Source organism: Gracilinanus agilis, chromosome 1, assembly GCF_016433145.1.
Source record: "Gracilinanus agilis isolate LMUSP501 chromosome 1, AgileGrace, whole genome shotgun sequence".
Taxonomy (NCBI): Eukaryota; Metazoa; Chordata; class Mammalia; order Didelphimorphia; family Didelphidae; genus Gracilinanus; species Gracilinanus agilis.
In genome coordinates this window covers 345,172,830-345,193,433 of record NC_058130.1, presented here as the reverse complement: position 1 = coordinate 345,193,433, position 20,604 = coordinate 345,172,830, and the positions used below count along the sequence as shown (strand labels likewise).

General features: G+C 37.5%; 1 protein-coding gene across 1 annotated transcript in view; it reads left to right on the top strand.

Annotated features, from left to right (window-relative positions):
- The first annotated feature begins 1,270 nt into the window (after nucleotides 1–1,270).
- HOMER1 (homer scaffold protein 1) overlaps nucleotides 1,271–20,604 on the top strand; it is a 161,643-nt gene continuing 142,309 nt past the window's right edge. Inside the window, exon 1 of the mRNA XM_044680939.1 lies at nucleotides 1,271–1,365. Within this exon, the coding sequence (XP_044536874.1) occupies nucleotides 1,271–1,365 (95 nt within the window). The remainder of the gene's footprint in view (nucleotides 1,366–20,604) is intronic.

Below are 20,604 nucleotides of genomic sequence, written 5' to 3'. Positions count from 1 at the left end.
CCTCCTCCTCCTTCTCCCCCCCCTCCTCCCGCATCCTGCCTGCTCTGCCTGCCATTCTCCTACCCCCTCCTCCTTCTCCTCCTCCTCCCAGGCGGTAGCCAGCGGTGGGGTAAGCAGCCTCCTCGCCTGCTTGCCTGGGAGCCCGGCAGCGGAGGAGGAGGCAGCTTCAGCAGCCGCGGCAGCGGTAGCAGCAGCATCGGCATCAGCAAGCAGGGCCAGCCCGGGCTGGCTCGGCTCTTCGGAGCGCGGGAGAGATCGAGGCGGGGGCGGGAGAGGATGGAGGTGTGAGGCAGAGAAGGAGGAGGACTGGCCAGGCATGTGAACTGGCTCGCTGGGCTGCTGCTTGCCAGCGAGCACCCCAGAGCCACATTTCCCAGGCCCCAGCGCCAGGGCTGAGCCGATTGCATCCCCTGAGGGGCTCGTGCTGCCAATTGATAATAATCTTCCCTCCCTTTGGTTCCCTACCATTCCTCCCTCCCTCCCTCCCTTTCCTGCTGCCTCCAGTCCGCCCTGTGCTGCTGGGGGCCCGGTGCAGGGGAGAAGCGTGGGGGGCTTGGATCTCTCTGATTCATTCATTCTCTGTAGCCTAGGAGGCTCGAAGTCTCTGGCTTTAAAAAAGAGAGAGAATATATCTTTTAATTTTAAAAAATGAGCAGTGAATAAAGGGACCAGCGAAAGCAAGGTTCCATTGTGTTCAACCGACTGAGAGGGGGGGAGGTTAGAGGGAGGTGAGATTTTGGAGCCCCTTTTCCCCCTTATCTCTCGGCCTGCCCAGAGATGTGTTGCTGTTCTCCTCTCCTGCTGCCAGCCTTGAAATGGCTTCATTTATTCTCTTCTGGAGAATGAATCAATCCTCTCCAGCCTTCTCTTCCTATTCCCCATTTCTTCTATGCTCAGATTCCTAGAGGAGGGGGAGGGAAAAGATTTCGCCTCCGTGGAGTATCGTGCACGTTTGCGAGCTGCACTGAGATTTTTCTATTTTAAAAAATTCTTTTTCTATTGCAAGGGGACAGAAACAGTTGCATTTTCTCCCCATTTTAGGGTTTTGATTTCCATTTTTTAACAATTTTAAAAGTGCATGCTCCGTTGTGTCGCTCTCCCCACCCCTTAGACCTTCAAGGGTGCCAGGGAGATTTGAACGCACCGCTCGCTCTTCCTGCTGCTCGGAAAAAGAAGGCGAGCATCCTTCCTGCTCCTGGCGTGGAGACTGCATCCTTGTGCAAAAGGACATGCGAGCAGCGGCCGCCGAACTCTTTTCTTATAGGACTCCATGAACCTGGATTGTGCATCGACCCACGCGGACTCACGCTGTGGAATGAGAATTGGCCTCCGCTGCTCCCCAGCGCAGCGTTTTAACTCTCGCAGGCAGATGCCACCTCCTTTACTTTAAACATTTTGGGATCTCCAAGCGAGAGAGTCACTTACCAGAGGAAACGAGCCGAATTGTCTCGGCCTTCTTGAAATACCTCCAGACACGCGCATATCACGTGGAGAACGAACAACAGTAAAGCCCCAAGAAGGGACTCCTTGGGAAATTCTTCCGTAGAGCAACTTCAGTGGAAGTTTTCTCTGGGCAAAATGGGGTAAGGATTTTACGTTGAATGAAATTTTGAGTCATCTAAGGGGAAAATAAGGTTGGGTGGTGTTGGGGTGGAACCTTTGGTATGGAACCTTTTAGGGGGAAAGATTTCTTATTCCTTTGCTAAATAGCTTTAAAAACTGCAAGTGTAAGAACTAAGCTTTAGAGAATCATCTTATTTTAGAGGTGTGTTAAAGTTGAATTTTTAAGGACCATAAGTTTAGATCTTTGAATGCCATTAGAATCTGGATGTTAGTGTTCAACCAGAAAAATCTTTCATTTTTTAAGGATTCTTCATTACAGAATTCTGTTGGCTGGTTTTCACAGTATGCCTCCCCGTGAAAAGGGGAGGAGATTGAATTCTCTTACTATTTTTCCGTTTTGTAAACATGTTACTTGTAGTAGTAATAATCATAACATTAATAAGATTGATATTTTTATAGTTTTAGGGTTTGCAAAACATTTTACACACATTATTTTCATTTGACCATAGCCACAACCCTATAAGTTAGGTATTTGACTTGTTCTTGATCCCATTTTTACGCATGAAGAAAAGAACTTTATTTTCAAGTGACTTGTGTGAGGAACTAGTGGTAATCAGAGGAAGGATTTGAACTCTTGACTTTCCTGACTACACAACTCTTTACACTACAGGGTGCAGTCTCATGGTTTCTAGAGGGTAATAAAGGCCTTTATTTGGAAATGAAATGCATACCCAATATGCTGCTCTGCTGTGCAGTAATGTAGGGAGACTTTTGTTTTAGGGCTCAGGTGCCCAGAAGCTGAATTGTAAAGAATTAACTTATCCCTTGGGATATTAAAGTGGAAATCACAGGCAGATATGGCACCTTTGGGCATCAGGTACTTCCTGAGAGTTCCTCTTGATGCAGAATATCTTTCATTTTGCAACTTCATTTAAAGGTTTTAGTTTGAATTGAAAAGTCATCACATCTTCCCGCTGTGTTTAATGGAGAACTTTGCAGCCCTTGCTGCCCACATTCTCCTAAATATAATGAAACTTTAAAAAAATCCTAATTATAAATAATTAGGATTTGAGAATGAATCAATACCTAATATAAATTTAAGCATATCTTTCAAATAATTTCAGACTGACAGTAATGTATGCCATTAATTACTGACTGTAAATGGATCACTGTTTTTAAAATAACATCAGATTTATTACATAAGTATTTCAATCTTTGGTTCTGTTTTGTGTTGCTTGAAGGTGTACCCCTGAATTTTGTTATGATTTTTCCAAACATGGGATCATAGATTTAGAGCTAGAAGGAATTTTAAAGGCTACCTGGTCAAACTCACTGATTTTACAGGTGAGAATTTGTCCAAGGTCACTCAGGCAATACTGGTAGGGTCTGTGCTATGAACTTTTCTGCTTGACTTAAAATTTTGGTGCTGTCTCAAATTTACTTAAGGAATTTACACATATATATTTAAGGAATATGTGTAAATGTAAGAAATGTGTCATATATAAGAAATTACATATGTCTGAGGGATTTAGCAGAAGACTTTCAAAACTTGTTCTAGCAATGTGATTTGCATCCTATAAAAACTGTTAATTTTAAAAACTACATATTCATCTTTAAAAAATATTTTCGGTCATGCTTTTTTATTTTATTTTTAATTTTTAAAAAATTAAAACCCTTACCTTCCATCACAAAATTAATACTGTGTATTGGTTCCAAGGCAGAAGAGTGGTAAGGGCTAGGGAATGGGAGTTAAGTGACTTGCCCAGGGTCACACAGCTGGGAAGTGTCTGAGGTCAGATTCGAACCTAGGACCTCCAAACTCTGGGCCTGGCTCTCAATCCACTGAGCTACCCATCTGCCCCCTGTCATGCTTTTTTAAAGCTAGAATTTTAAATATTTATTAATTTTAAGCATCTTTCTGTTGAGTTCAGTGACTTGATCTCTCATTCATTTAGAAACAACAATGGCTTTTAAAAACTTTTACTTACAAGAGTAGTAGGGAAAATATTTATTTATGCAATAGGAAAAGGGCTTAATGGAAAAAAAAAAAGATGGACTAGGTACCTTAAGAGTCCTAGCTCTCTAGAGAGTATCAGCTCTGCTGTTATTACCTGGATGACCTTGGGCAATCACTTTAACCACAATAATGCCTTTGAATTTCAGTTTCTTAATGACTAGATGTTCTCTAAAGTCTTTTTTGTCTATAATTGTTTTATTCTTTTTTCCCCCTTCCTTAATTCACCCCCAATGCAGTTTCTGTATCCTTAGTGGGGTCCCTAGAAATATATTTCTTTTGGATAGAGATAGTTATTTTCTCCAAAATCACATTTTTACATTTTTAACAACAGTAACTGGGAAATATAATTACAACTTTAAATATTCATGGAAGTGATCTGATTTAATGTTAGGATACTAGTATTTTAAATTCTTAAAAATAAAAGCTTCTTAAAAATGGCTTCCTTCAAATTCCTTCTTTTCTGACTGAAGCATGTTGGAGGACAAATGGAGTGGCAGCTCCTCTCCTGACAACTGCATTCTCCCATTAGAATAGGGAGTGTGAGAGCAGTAAGAAAAGTCAGTTTGCCATAACCTTTCATTGAATATTGATTTTTACTAATAAGACTATTGGAACCAAGCTCTAAATACCAGGAGCCTAATGACATGATGTTAAATTAGAGTCTTAGACTAATTTTTATTTTTAACATTTTGTATTGCTACTTTTTATTTTTACTATCACTTTCATTACCCTATATATCTTATCCAGAGAGCCATCCCATATAAAAAAACAATTAATAAAAAGAAGAGGAAGATAAGGAAATCTAGGAAAACTAACAAACAGCAGCCAAATCTGATAGTGTAGGTACTGTTCTACACCCATAGTGAACCATCTTTGCAAAGAAGTGTGGAAGGGGCATTCTCATATCTCTTTTGTGTAGTTTCTAGCTTGGTCGTTATAATTACTCAGCAGTCAGTTTTGATTTTGTTTTATTTTTTCTGTTTATGTTGTTATTGTTCTCAGCAGACTGTTTTTAAAAAACCCTTATCTTTAGTCTTAGTATCAATTCTAAAACAGAAGATGAGCAAAGGGTAGGCAATTGGGGTTAAAGCGACTTGACCAGGGTCTTGAAGCTAGAAATTGTTTGAGGTGAATTTGAACCCTGATCTTGACTCTAGGCCTGGAGCTCTATCCACTGTGTTGCACATAATTTTATATGTATTAATATACTGAGTCAGGTTAATTCCGAAGAGGATGACAACTTTAAATATATGATCTTAAACCTCGAAGGATGTTTAAAAAGGACATTTAAAAATTATTGCTTTGAAAGCTTGTTTCACTGACTTTGATACTTATTTATTTACTTTGACTTCTTCCTTTGTCAGAGTGGAATGAGAGGGCACCAATGTATAGTGGAAAGATTATTGGGCTAGGAATCAGAAGACATTCTAGCTGTGTAAACTTGAAGCAAGTCACATTTTACGCTCTGGACCTCAGTTTCTTTCTTTGTAGGCAACTGAGTTGCATTAGATCAGAGTTCTCTTTTGGCTCTCAAGTTTTGTATTCCTAACCATCTAGATGCTTATATTTAGGTAGATATAAACTCTGCTCTGAGAATGAAAGTAATGGATCATATTAAAATCTATGCATCTTAAATTCAATGGTTCACAATTTTTTGAATTTGTATAAAAATGATATATTTTGACATGCTAATGTGGGTTATAAGTGTTTGATGTTGTTTATATTGATTATAATTTTAAATGATATATAAAAGCTTTATATGACTATAACCTTCATTTTAATTATGAAAGTGACTGTGTGTGTATGAAAGAGCTTGGCAAAAAGAAGCAAGTAGGCGTTTGGCAGGGGGGAATGGGGAGACACAGAAAAGGGAAGAGAAAAAAAAGGGAAAATAGGTATAAATCTCTGCTTTTCAGTTGGCTTCAGCAGCAAAATTTAATTCCTGGAAGATGTTGAAAATGAAAGACAAACAAATCAGCTGGACTATTTTAGATGATGCATGCACTATTGATGCTTTTTATTGCTGTGAGTGCACTGAAAGTATTAATTTGTAAAGTGCTTATATTCTGTTCCTTACTTTTAAAAAGAAAAAAAAAAATTAAGGTTCCCCTTAGATAGGCCTTCTAAAGCCTCATCTTCACCAAAGGAAGTGTAGTAGAGTCCCTTTTAAAGTATGAGAATACAAAGTAGACAGCCAGCAGAGTGCTACCAATTTATATAGAAATAACGTTTTTCCAGTAAGAGAGTATGGGATAGTTACAGTCAATTAAAAAAATTAAAAAACATTAACAGAACTTGAACTATTATTTCATATGTAATTTTTTGGCTTTCAAAATGGATGTTTTGGGAGAATTTATTGCAATCAGGGTGAGATAAAGATTATTTCATAACTCTCAACAGATGCCTATAAATATGTCACCATTAGGCTGTATTAGAGAAACTACTTCCCTCATTCTTATTTCTATAGGATTACTACCATTGTAGCTTCTGCTACTCTTCCCTTTTCATTCCTTTTTCCTGGTTGGAGTCTTGAATCCCTTCAGTACTAAGGTTTATATCTGGAAACCTTCACCTCTCCTTGTTACATTTTTGGCTTTTAGTGTCTTGTCTTCACTTTGGAGGGAAGAGTGAGTGGAAACCCAGCCAGAAACTATGGCCCCTGGGACAGCAGCTTCTGTGCTTTGCAGAAGTTTAAATCCCAGCTCCACCACATTAATGGCTGTATTCAAAAAAGCAAAGGGATTAGGAAGCTCACTTAAAGAGAAGGAAGGAATTCCTCAGATCCTCGTGTTGCTAAACCAAAATTTAGAACTATGTCATCAAGAGCGAGAAACATGACTTAAAAGAATGGCAGTAAAGGGAGCATATGCCCTTGAAAACCATCCCTACAAAGATGCCCATTTGTTACCAAGGAGGCTCCTTTTTTCAATACATTCATGTGTTTTTAGCAGTTGCCCCATCTATTAATAGTCAGTCCTTGATTATTGATACTTGCACCACAGATATGCATAAACCTAAATGGAACTAATCAAAAAGCATTTTATATTTGGTTTGGAATGTGGTGGGGTTTTTTCTCTTCATATTTCCATTTTGGGTTTGTGGGAGTTACAAATTTCCTTCTAAGCCAATAATGAAGCTTTGAAGATGTGGCTGAGACTAGTTGGGCAGCTGTCGAGTATTTCCTTCCATATGCCTGTTCATTTCTTCCTTGCAACCCATTCTGAATAGACAGCCCTTCTCCTAGGGATGAAAATACCTGGCTAAGCAAAGCTATTGTTTCTCACCTCCCATGTCCCAGGTGGGAAAAAAATCCCAACCCAACTCAGTTTACATATACATCTTTATATAAGGACTTCTCTGCTGGGATATGCTAAGTAAGAATAAGAGTGATCTGCAAAATCAGCAAAACAAGCAATTAAGCAGACAACCATAGATAATCTGACTGTCAGATTTGGAAACAAGATTTTTATAGCTTACATTTCATGAGCAAGAGACAGCATGGTTTAGATAGGTGATAGCGGACTGCTTGCTCTGAAGTTAGAAAACCTAAATCTTTTTCGTGCTATGCTTTTCCCCTGACTTTACATCTAGATTTATTTAACTATATGTTTAGATGTGTCTCCCATTCCCTTCCCCCCCCCCCCTTCCCTCCCATATCTTGAAGTAGGCGCTATGGAGTACCCGGAGCTTGGTTAGACTTTAAAGACACCAAGGTCATCCATTGCATCCTGGTCTTCCTGAGCTTTGTCTTGCCAGTGGACTTCAATGACTCCGGAAAAGAGTATAAGGCTGAGGACTTTGTGCAACTCTGCCTCATTTAAATTCAATTCAAGAACAAATCAAGACATCACCCTTACATTGGCATCAGTCCTCTTTGAAAATGAAAGACAAACAGCAATCTAAAATATAATTTCGTAAATGTAGGATATTAAAAAATACTATCATAGGGGCAGCTGGGTAGCTCAGTGGAGTGAGAGTCAGGCCTAGAGACAGGAGGTCCTAGGTTCAAACCCGGCCTCAGCCACTTCCCAGCTGTGTGACCCTGGGCAAGTCACTTGACCCCCATTGCCCACCCTTGCCAATCTTCCACCTATGAGACAATACACCGAAGTACAAGGGTTTAAAAACAAAAAAACAAAACAAAACAAAACAAAAAATACTATCATTAAGTTTGGAAATAAGAATTATATGATCGAGGACAAACATTCCTGCCAATTGAAACCATCTCTGTTAACTATCAGAAAGCCCTAGAATCTGAGTATATTGCTGTTTAGTAAATTCTCTTTAAAATAGACCTTTTCCCAATAATCCCTGGTTTTCTCTCTTTCAAGAGGGATGGATTTCTGATAGGTCTCCTTATTTTCCTTTCCTTTGCTGTCACTTGCCCCAAACTTGACACATACTTGGTTGTGTGACTGAGCAAATAATTTAACCGCTCAGTACCATAGACAGCTCTCTACAGACTGTTCTACAAAATTACCTGTTTATGTCAGTGGAAGAAGTTTCCACGCTGAGATCTGCCTAAAATAAAAAAGTATAGGTCAAGACCAAAAAAAAAAAATTGACAATATGGATATTTAATGTGTGGATGGATAATCAAGAATTAACTGTTTCATATCACTTCGATATTTTTAAAATTATTTTTAAAATTTTATTTTTTAGAAACATTTCCCACAGTTACATGATTCATGTTTTTACTTTCCCCTTCCCCCCCCCCCCCCCGTAGCCGACGTGCATTTCCACTGGTTTTAACGTGTGTCATCGATCAAGACTTAGACGTCAACATTTTTTGAAGACTTTTATGTCCAAGGTATAGGAACTAGGAGAGATACCAGGTCTGAGCTTACCAATGACTAGGAAGGAACCTATTTATATTTTTAAATAAGGTTAATTGTGAATTATGTGGCAGTGAATAAGAACTGTGTTTTTATTGTCTTCTTTCAGTGCAGTCTGTAACTGAAACCTTAATATTCTCAAGGAGTTAGTTTCTCCCTTCACCCTTCCCAATAATTTACTATCCTCCAGTAATATCAAATCCTTCCAGTGTCCCTCTTCTCTGACATATGTAAGCTCTCCCTCATGAATATTATATGACTAGAGATGATCTTTCATTCTCCTTTTTTCCGTGTGTGAATTTTACCTATTGCTTTCTGCCAGTGATTCTGGCAAGATTCGGATATGGAAATGGTTTTTCCTTTCCCCATTTACTTAGAAAGTAGAATACATGGCTCTCTCCAGTGTTTTTTGCCCATTAAGAGATAATAAAATTAAAATCCCTTAAAAGGATAGAACCTACCTAAAGCTTTGCTTCTAAGTCTTCTTTACCTATCATTTTGCTGTTTGGTGTCCCACCCCTCTCCTAGCTCCTTTTTGCTAAAGCATTATCCTATCCTTTTTGGTTATTCCTTTTTCTTATTTACCTTGGGGAAAATTAGTGTAAGGAAGAAACTCTTGTGAAGGCTGCCACCCAGGTAAAGCATTCCTTTGCTCTACCTCAAAAGTAAAGCATAAACTATAAAGGGCAGCAAATAATATTAGTGTTGTAACTTGGTATATATGGAAGTCTCTATAAGATGAAAAGACTCATGATTTTATTGATGTGGATATTTCCTCCCCAGAATTAGATCCTTGCCCTTCTGTCTCAAAGGGTTATTATAAATATCAAAAAAGGTTACACATAAATAAGTGTTTTGCAAACATATTATGTTTAAATGTCAGCTATTAATATTAGTCTAATGAAACTCCAGGATGGTATTATTGGTTCAGTGTTAGTACATTAAGTGGTACAACCAAGCCTTTATAAGTCATTCAGGATCTATTAGCACTGCAAAGTATGAAAGTGATCATCTTTGAGAAGAAGCATTGGGAGATGGAGAAGAGTTGTGATTACTCACCTAGAATGCTTTTTCACAAATACCTACAGGAATTATAAACAGTTCATTATATTAATATCACATAGCTGGAAAGGACCTTTTAGAGAGCATCTAGTTCAACTCATTCAGAGATTTCAACTTGTCCAACATAGCAGAATTAGGTTACAGAGTTAGAATCAGAACTATTTCGTGACTACCAAGGCCAGTGTTCTTTTTAGCATATATGAGGTATTCTTGAAGGATTAGCATCTCTGGTGTAAGGACTTGCTGAGCTCTTTTTAGGGCTGCTTAACTACTTTTGGTGACTGCAAGAAGCTGTAGCATGCTCATTGGCTACATCCTAGTATAACTGACTCAGGCTTCCAACCTTTCAGTGAGTTATGGGGATGTCTATTTGAAGCATGTGAAGACTTCCTCTGGTGGAATGGGGAAATGAGAACAATTTGTTCCCCGCAACTGTGAAGGCAGCTGAAGCAGGCACTGTGTAGCACTTAAGAGTCTGAACAGACATTGAAGGCTCCAAGATCATCCATTGCCATCTACAGTCATCCTGACTTTTGTCTTGCCAATTGGCTTCCTTGACTCTGGAAGAAAGAAATGAGGCCGACAGCTTTGTGCAAAAACCCAATAGGGCTTGCTTTTATTCAATGTAGTGAAATAGTAATAATATTAATTATTATTAATTATTAATTAATACAATTAATTAAGAATATTAATAACTACAAATATTAATTATTATTATTGATCAATACAATTAATTGAGAATATTAATACTATTAATAACTACAAATATTCTAAATTCCAAACCCATCCCACCTTAAATCCAGTAGAAAACTTCAAAATATTATTATAGCACTTGTGAAATAATGGAGAGCATAAAGCTTGCTCTTTACTATCCTCAAACTTTACAAACTTAAGACTCCTGACACTTGTGATTCTTTTATTTTCTTTTTTTCTCCACTTAAAATTTTTTTTAATTGTCATGAAAAACATGCTTCCGTATTGGTTAGTGTTATAAGAGCAAAGTCATATAATAACCAAAACTCCAAAATAAAACCAAAAATACACTGATGTGAAAGATGATTCTCAACAGTTCTTTCTCTGGAGGTGGATAGAATTCCCCATCATAAGTCTTTCAGGATTATCCCAGATCAGTGCATTGCTGAGAGTAGCCAAGTTTTCACAAGTAATCATTGTATGGTATTGTTATTGTGTACAGTGTTCTCCCAATTCTGCTTATTTCACTCTGCATCAATTCCTGCAGATTTTTCCAGCTTTTTCTGAAATTATCTTGCTTACCATTTCTTATAGCACAATAGTTTTCCATTACCAACATGTACCACAATTGATGGACATCCCCTCAATTTGTGATTCTTTTCTTGATAAATACAGAAGTGGGTTAAGTTGATGACCTGAAATATCATTATCAGTAGAGGACTGACAAAAGAAAGGGTTGAGGGTGATTTCTTTGTAGCCATCTAGTACAATTTGAGACCTTGGAATATTTCAAATGAAAATCTAGTGTTATCTCAGAGTTATACATCTTGATCTTTAATTTTCTAGATCAGTGTTTCAAGGACCCCTTTATACTCTTAAAAATTATTAAAGAATCAAAAAACTCTTTTATTTGGGTTCTCTATTGATAGTTACCATTTTAGAAATTAAAAGTTAGATTTCAAAATATTAGTTAATAATTTTAAAATAATAAACCCATTGTATAAGAACATAAACAAGCCATTTAAAAACAAACCTCTTTCTTTTCCAAAACAAAAAAATTAGTGGGAATAATAACATTGTTTAATTTATTTTTTTGCAAATCTCTGTGTGGCTTAAAGACAAATGGATTCTCTTATCTGCTTCTGTGTTCAGTCTTTTGATATATTACTTTGTCGAAGTATTTGAAGAACATCTGGTTTTATACAGTTATATAGTTGGAAAAGTGAGAAATATTTTAATAAGCATATAATGCCTTAGTATTCTTATATGATCTTATTTTGCACTCTAACCATACTTGCCCTAACTTGTATTTTTACAAAAATGATTCATTTGAACCAAGTGTAAGATTACATTTATCTATTGAATTTCATCTCACCAGATTCAATCCAATGTCTTTCAATTAACAAGCTTTAATTTTTTCTTTCCTACCTCCCCTTTCAATCCCATCCATTGAGTAAAAAGGAAAAAGAACATCCTTGTAGCATATGCATTTCTAAGCAAATTTCCTCATTCATTATGTTTAAAAATATATGTCTTGTTCTGTGCCTTTAGACTATCACCTCTCTTTCAGGAGATGAGTAGCATGCTTTATCATCAGTCTTCAGTTAGGGACGGTCGTTGTACTGATCAGTTCTCAAGTCTTACAAAGTTATTTTTCTTTATAATGATGGTATTATATAACTTGTGCTCTGTATCAATTTATACAAGTCATACCAGGTTTCTCTGACCCTGTCCATTTCATTATTTCTTATGGCACAATAAATTCCATTTCATTCATGTACCATCATTTGTACTATCATAAATTACATATATAATATATAATGTCTATGTTATATATTTTACACATAAACATGCATATTATATATTTATATATCTTTCTCCAACTCTGATTTTTCTTTAAAATTTTTTATTGATGTTAATTTTTTTTCTAAATTCTTACCTTCTGTCTTAGAATCAATACTGTGTATTGGTTCCAAGGCAGAGGAGTGGTAAGGGCTAGGCAATGGGGGTTAAGTGACTACCCAGAGTCACACAGCTAGGAAGTGTCTGCAGTCAGATTTGAACCCAGGACCTCCTGTCAATCCTGACTCAGACATGGCTCTCAATCTACTGAGCTACCCAGCTGCCCTGATGTGTTTACTTTTTGCATTATACTGTAGGAAAATATAAGTAACAATAACAATACTTACATATTGCTTCTACTTTATGGGAATTCTCTTGAAACTAGGTAAACTCTGTGTCCATGTTTATGTTCTGCTCTCTTTTGACCAGTTGAGATGAAAATGAAGTTCAAGGGCTTACTCCCTTCATTTCTTCTATGTTTGCATATAGTTCTACAATCTGATTTTGTCTCAAGTTCGCTCATTTTTTTCCTTCCCATTTCCCCTTGATGTATCCTCTATCCTGCTTCTTTTTCTTTTTTTTCTCCGACATCTTCAAAACGTAAAAAGACTATTTATAGGTTTTTTGTCTCAATTGACTACCTCTATAACCTCTTGTGATAATAGGATTTTAAAAGAACCCTTTGAACATTTTCCCCTTTCCATTAGAATATAGTTTGTCCTTATAAAGTCTCTTCTGATTGTTCACTTGTAGTTGCTGTTTTATTTTTCTCTTGACTTTCAAATTTATATTTTAAAATTCCTTTTCAGCTCCCCTTTTTAAATTAGGAATATTTGAAAATTTTCTATTTTGGAGTCAACAAATTATGGACGGAGGTTCAAATATAGCCAGCTGTACCTTTTTGTATGTCCCATTGTCTATTTTTTAAAAAAAAACCTCTTTACCTTCTGTCTTTGAATCAATACTAAGTATTGTATTATTTATTTTACTGATTATTGAATTACTGATTACTGTAATATGGAAAATGCCAGGGTGGAATTCCTGCAGGATACAGGGTCTTTCCATATTACATTACTGAATCAGTAAGGGATGGACTTGCCCAGAGTTATTTAGGTAGGTAGGAAGTATCTGAGGTCATATTTTAAACCCAGGATCTCTTCTCTCCAGGCTTGGCTCTCAACTCTTCATGATTCCTTTTGGGGTTTTCTTGGCAAAGATACTCGAGTGGTTTGCCATTTCCTTCTCTAGCTCATTTTATAGATGGTGAAACTAAGGCCAACAGGGTTAAGTGGCTTGCCCAGGGTCACACAGCTAGTAAACGAGGCCAGATTTGAACTCAGAAAGATAAGTCTTCCAGATTTCAGGGCCAGCACTTTATCTATAATACCATCTAATTGCCCTTCAAGCTTAAGAATAGTTTTTACACATTTTAAAAATAAAAATATAAAAATTATTCTTAGTTCACAGGTCATGCAAAAACAAGTAGCAGGTAAAATTTGGTTCTTTCCTGATATTTGCGTGTTCCTGTTCAGTTTTATTGAGGGCTCATTTTTTTCTTGTAGAATGATACCCCATTTTATTAGGTAAGTTATTGGTTGTAGATCTTTTGTCTTTTGGAATATTTCATTTCATGTTCTTTGCTTCTTTAAAGTGCTAGTGAATAAATCTTGGGCAATCCTGATTGTAGTTACTTGTTATTTGAATTATTTCTTTCTGGATGATTGGAGTATTTTTTCTTTTGTCTGGAAGTTCTGTTTTGTTAATGATATTCTTAAGAGTTTTCATGCTGGGATTTCTTTGAAATATTGGCCTTGTGATTGTGTCTTGACTCAGTCCTTCACCCTGTCAGGGTCTTTTTAAATCTTACCTTTGTCTAGAAACTTGATAAGCATACCATTTTTGACTTTTGTCATTGGTGAAGATTTTAAACTGGATAGTCTCAAGACTAGATTCTCAGGGCACTTAACTGGACATGTCCTTCAAAATTGACATGGAACCATTGCATGACCATTATTTGGTTCTAGTCCAGCTAGTTTAAAATCTATCTCATTATGCTACCATTGAGTTCATATCTTTCCATCTTCATCCACAAGAATACATTGAAAAGATTTTGTCTGAAATTTTGCTAAAAGTTAGCTATGTACGGTATCCATCTACTTGAAAATTGCTAACTTGGAAATGAAGCAGTGTTTTAGTTGGATAAAAATGTGTTTTCCCCCCTATCTTATATATCTGCTATTTCACAGTCTGCCATCTAAACTATTTTATGGCCCATGACTTGCACAGCAGAGTGTCTGGGTGATTTAGACCATTCATTAGATTTCTGGAATGAACAAGATGTTTTAAATGCTCAGAAAGACTTCCATTTACTCCACAGAACTTCTTGAGTTCACTTCAGAGTCTTAGGATACTTCAGGCTATAACTCAGTAGTCACCTTCATATTGAAAGTCTCCATTCTGTAGCGACAGTCAGGCAGTACTGATATAAGCACATTTTTAACTCTTCAAGGATTGAACTATTTCAAGTTTTACTAAACAGTTATGTAACCATAGTGCTCATTAATATATTTTGATCAATTCACAAGCATTTATTAAACACTGTATACGTGCTGTTTATTGTGCTAAGTGCTGGGAATACAGAGACAGCAGTGAGACAGTCTCTCCCCTCAAGCTTATATTCTAATATGGGAGACTTGTGTGCATATACTTACATACATAACATATACAAAATGAATGTGAGGTCATTTGAGAAGCGTTTCACTAGCACTGAGAGGGAGCAAGAAACTTCATTTGGAAGGTAGAGCTTAAACTATCTTGTAAGGAACCAGGTTTTTCAGGAAATAGAAATATGAAAGGAATGCATTCCAGGAGTGGGGAGACAAGGGCAAAGGCATGGATAAAAGCAGGAGTGTCATTGTGTGTGTGTGTGTGTGTGTGTGTGTGTGTGTGTGTGTGTGTGTGTGTGCGCGTGTGTGTGTGTTATGGTTGGATTTTAGAATGTGGGGAAGGAGGAATGTGTAAGATGATTAGAAAAATAGGAAGTGAAGAGGCTTAAATGCCAAACAAGAGTTTAAATTTGATCCCAGAGCTAATAGAAAGAACTATTGACGTTTGTAGAATTGGTAAATTAACATGGTCAGATCAATACTTTAGGAAAGTCACTTTGGTAGCTGAGTAGAGAATGGACTGGAAAAAGGAGAGAGATGTATCAGGGAGATGGGGTGAGAAGACTGTTGCATTAGCCCAGGCAATAGATGATAAAGACCAGAACTACGATCATAGCTATATGACTGGAGAGAAGAGGACATAGAAGAAATATGTTGTGATGAAAGAAATGGCAAATTAAAAAAACTGATTGAAAGAAGTGTTGAAGATGACACTGAGGTTGTGAAAGTACATGAATGGAAGGGTAGTGGTGCAATAAATAATGAGTAATAGAAGTTTTTCAGAGAAGTGAGTTGGTGGGGGGGAAGGTGAGTTCTGTTTTAGACATGTTGATTTTGAGATGCTTATGACAAATCAAAGTTGAAATGTTCAGCAGGCAGTTGGTAATGTGGGAAAGGAGCTCAGAAAAAAGTGGATAAGGTAGAGTTTTATAGATATTTGAATTATCTTGTTAAATTTTTATTTTTTTTCAATTACATGTAGAAATATTTTTTAACAATTTTCTGACTTTTTGTGATCTAGATTCTCTCTGCATCTCCCTCCTCTCCTCTACAGATGGCAAATAATCTGATATTGGATATATGAGTGCTTTCATGAAATACATATTTCCAAATCTCTCATGCTTTCGAAGAAGACATGCATTGCACATATAAGAAAAAACTCATGAAGGAAATAAAGCAAAAAGTGGTTTGCTTCAATCTGTATTCTTACTCTGGCAATTCCTTCTATGGCTGTGGATCGCATTTTTTATCATGAGTCCCTGGGAGGTGTCTTGGATCCTTGCATTACTGATAATAGCATAGTCCTTCACAGATGATCATTGTACAGTATTGTTATTAGTGTGTACAGTGTTTTCCCAGTTCTGCTTACTTCACTTTCCCTCACTTTATACAAGTCTTCCCAGGTTTTCCTGAAATCATCCTTTTTATCATTTCTTATGGCACAACAGTATTCCTTCACCAACATATGCCACAATTTGTTTAGCCATTCTTCAATTGATGGACATTCTCCCCCCCCCCCCAGTTTCCCATTCTTTGCTACTACAAAAAGAGCTGCTATAAATATTTTTGTACATATACATGGAAGTCGTCTTCATAGTTATCATTATTGAACCCATAGCAGTTTCTGAGGTCACCAAGTTAATATAGAGAGAAGAGAAAACATCCCTGGACAGTCTTAGGCTATACTTCCAGTTAGTAGGTGTGACATGGATGATGAGTGAACAAGGGATACTGTGAAAGAGAAGAAACCAGGGACACCTATGTCCTGCAAACTCAGAAAAGAGAATTTATCTAAGAGAGAGAGGTTGAGAGGGATGAAGATTGTGACAACTATTTGATTTGTCAATTAAGAGATCATTGGTAGCTTTGGAGAAAGCAGTTTTATTTGAATGATGAATTTGACACCATATTGGAAAGGTCTGAAAAGTCAGTATGGGTGTCTTTTCCAAGGAGTTTGGAGAAAGGCAGGAGAGATATAATGACAGTGATTAGAAGGGATAGAAAGTTGTGAGTTTTTTAAAGATAAGAGGAAGGGTTTTTGTGGGCTCTGTCAAGGAAAAAGTCTACCTCTTTATCATTGATTGGAGGGAATGAGAAAATGGTGGGGATTATGTAAAGGGATTGTGAAATTTAGGAAAGGAAGAAGGTCTTAGTGAAAAGCCTCAACTGTTGTTGTTATTGTTGAATATGAGATGAGGATTCCAGCTGAGAGTGTGGGGAGGAGGTGCTGCACTGATATTGAGGAGAGAAGAAAATATTTGGAAAAGTTATTGTAGAGAATGAGATAGAGAATCAGTGGGGAGTAAAGTAATTGCCTTGCTACCGCAAGGGCTGTGAGTATAGATAACAAATTTGTATGGTTTCCTAATTTCCATCTGTGTTTGACAGCATCTGAGTTGGACTGGAGGCAAATGGTGGGTGTAGCCTAAGCTTGGGTCTTAGCAATACATAAGTAGCAAAAGGATGAATGACCAAGGTAAGTACAAGTTGGCATAGGGTTGAACTGGTTCAGCAAAAGATTGTCAAGGAGGAAAGGAAAAGGAGGGAATTGGGAAAGGAGGAAAGGCTATCCAGAGTCTAACAAAGTACTGAGAGGCAGAGAGATTGCAGGTAATGAGGAGGACAAAGAATAGGATTAATATGGGTAAAGTTTAAGGAGAAATGGAATGAAAGGCAGTTGTTATTGGATAAAAGGAATTTTGGAGTTCTTGAAGATCACAGAAGTGGAGCACTTGTGAGGGGTAGCAAGATCAATGGTACAAATATCTTTGTGTGTAGTTTAGGTGAGTGGCTGAATAAGTTGTGTGAATTGAGCTGACTGAATTAGGAGCTTTTTATATTTGAAAGAACATAAATGTGTGTTCAATCTCCTAGATTTGGGGACAAGATAGAGAGAGGGAGAGTATCAACCAGGCACTGAACTCATTGAAATGGGCAAGAGAGCCATCAGGCTCTGCAATGAGTAATAAGATAGGATTGAGTGAACTTTAAAAGCAGGAGGTTGCTGAGTGATTGTAGTAGAGGGAGAAAGTCTAGAAGTGGCTGTGGGGAGGAAGATATATTGTGTATAGGGGACTTTAGGGTTTAGGGACTCCAAGATTAGCAAAATGAAGTGGTTTGCCTGGTTTTCTCTCCTCCTTGGAGAGAATCTTACTTTCTGTAGTTCTGGGCCCTCCCTCTCTCCCTAAACCTATTGTTGCCTCCCTCCTGCCTATCTTGGATCCCAAACCTGATTTGGCTAATGATATGGATTTATAAACTCAGACTTGAACTAAAATGGAACAATTATGGACAGGAATGTTCTCATTCTTTGTTCCCTATAAATAATTTCTGGTAATTTTCTCAGGGCCAAGGAGGCTTCTCTTTTTCCTGGGTCATTTTGCAGCCTAGTTCAATCAAATGGAAAAGATGGAGAACCAGGATGTTGGTACCTTGGGGCACACTACTGCCAGATTCATCTTCTCTAATGTACAGACCTGTTCACATCATTCTTCTGCTCAAAAGGCATCGGCCATTCCCCCCTGGCCACTGAATCAAGTCCAACTCCTTTGTCTAGTGTGCAGGGCTCTCTATCACCTGATATCAACTGCCTTTCAAGCTTTATTTTCCCCTGCTTCCTTTCTACTCAATACTCTAGCCAAAATGGACTTTTCAGCATTTCTGAATATAGGTTTATAGATTTAGAGGTGGATGGGACCTCAAAGGTTATTTAGTCCAACTCCTCCTACCCCATTTTGCAAATAAAGACAAATGAAAACCAAGGAGGAAGCTATGTGATTTCTTCAAGGGTCACACAAGGGAGTGAGCCTCTTGACTTGGTTCGATTTCTGACTTCAATTACCAAATGCTTTCTTTCCATTTCTCCTTATACCTTTCGCCTCCTAAACCTATGTCCTCCTCATTACCAATTGCTCCACCTCTCAATAATTTGCCCTTTCCCTTGTGCCCTGTGTTTTTTTGTCTTTGGCTTTCTCACACTGTTCCTCTTGATCGGAATGCCTACCCTTCCTGGCCCTCCCCACCTCTTCTTCCCTCTGCCTTTCTTACCAAATCCCCACCTGTTGAAATTCTCACTGACCTCTAAGAATAAGCTCCCACAATCACTTCCTCTTCAACTTTTCTCAGTTCCTGTCATTCAAAAGGAATCTTTCCTGCCTCTGCACTCCATTAGCAAATTGTATGTGTGTGTCTGTGTTGCTCATTTAGCACACTCTATTTTCTTTTTCGATAATTGTTGGTGCCTGTGGTACATCACTCTAATGGACTATAAGCTGTTTATTTGTCTTCGTATCTTAGTACCTAGTACAGTTAAGAGCTTAATAAATAGGAACAACAGCAGCTTGGGTCATAGAAAGAGGCCTAGTTTGGAGGCCAGAGGTCCCAGGTTTGAATCTTGGCACTGCACTGCTTCTTACTTGTAACCTTGTGACTTTGGGGAATTTATTTAATTTCTTTGGGGCTTTGGATTCCTTTTCAGTAAAATGAGGGAGTGAGATCTCTAGGGCTCTCCATCCTTAGAGACTATGATCACTCTTAAAATCTTTTTTAAATATAAGAGTCATTTCTTTGCAAAGCGGCCAAACTGTTCCTCTCTCCATGCTTTACTTTGTGATTTTTTATTTAAATTTTATTTTGAATTAAACTTTTTTTTTCTGTTCCTCCCTTCCCCTATTAGAAAAAAAAGGAAAATGACACAAAGCCCCTTTAACAAATTGTATAGTCCAGCAACACAATTTCTGGCAGTGGCCTTGCCCTAGAACAACTTTCATCCTTCATTTTGAGTCCATTGCTTCTCTGCCAGGAGAATAAGTAGCATTCTTCATTATCAGTCCTCTGGATCATTTTGTATTTTGGTTCTCTGACTCCTTATATTTAGAAGCTTTTCTAAATATGTAGTGCTTCCTAAAACTTCAATGGATTTCTTTTAGATAAAGCTAGGCTCTTGGAGGAAGGCATACTTATTATGTACTTTTTAGATATGTTGAAATTGTGTTGTAAGAGTTTAAAAAATTGTTCCAACAAATTTGATTTGGAACTAGAAACCAGATTTTAAATCCAGTTGAATTTTTCTCCTTAGGAAAAAAGTGGGTGAGGGCACAATAAGGCAGAGTATTTGATTTCCTCAATCTTTGTGACTTGGGGAAGTCTCTCTCTCTCTCTCTCTCTCTCTCTCTCTCTCTCTCTCTCTCTCTCTCTCTCTCAATATGACTAGATTTTTCCTCTGAGGGAGAGATCACTGTATCTGTGCTTCTTGCTTGTGGGATAGTATGTGAGTGGAGATATATAGATAATAAGATACATCTAAAATATACTTATAAGGAAATCAAACATTGTTTATTAAATGATCTACCTGTTAACATCACTTAATCAGTGGATCGGCATACATAAGAAACATGTGGTAAGCTATGACAGGTGTCCAGGCAATGCTTCATTGCCCAAAATGATTATGCCAAGTAAAGGACTTGGACTTGTTCTCCTAGTTCAGGTTTCTGGAACCCCAGGTAAACTCAGTGCCTAGTGCCGGCACTGAGCCCTCTACCTTCCTACTCTGACTCTTCACAGGAGTAGAGCTGCAAGAGACCTTGGAAGTCATCTTAGTCCTACCTGTTTTCTGACATCTGAGAATAGCCTAAGGGCTTGTCATATGGTGTGATAAACCCACAAAGATTGGGATATTAAGACCAGAGTCACTTATATAGTACAGGGAGGTCTCTGGCTTGGGAAATAGGAAATATAAAGCAAAATACAAGCATGGGTCCACACTGGATACAAACTATGCATTTTTTATTTTTATTTTTATTTTTTTTTGCAGAGACTGCCTGACTTTACTGTTATTGCTGGTAGGGTCTTTTTTCAGACCTTTTCTCCATTAAAATTTCTTTTGCTTTTGACAATGACATCTTCCCTCTTTGGGACACTCCTTCCC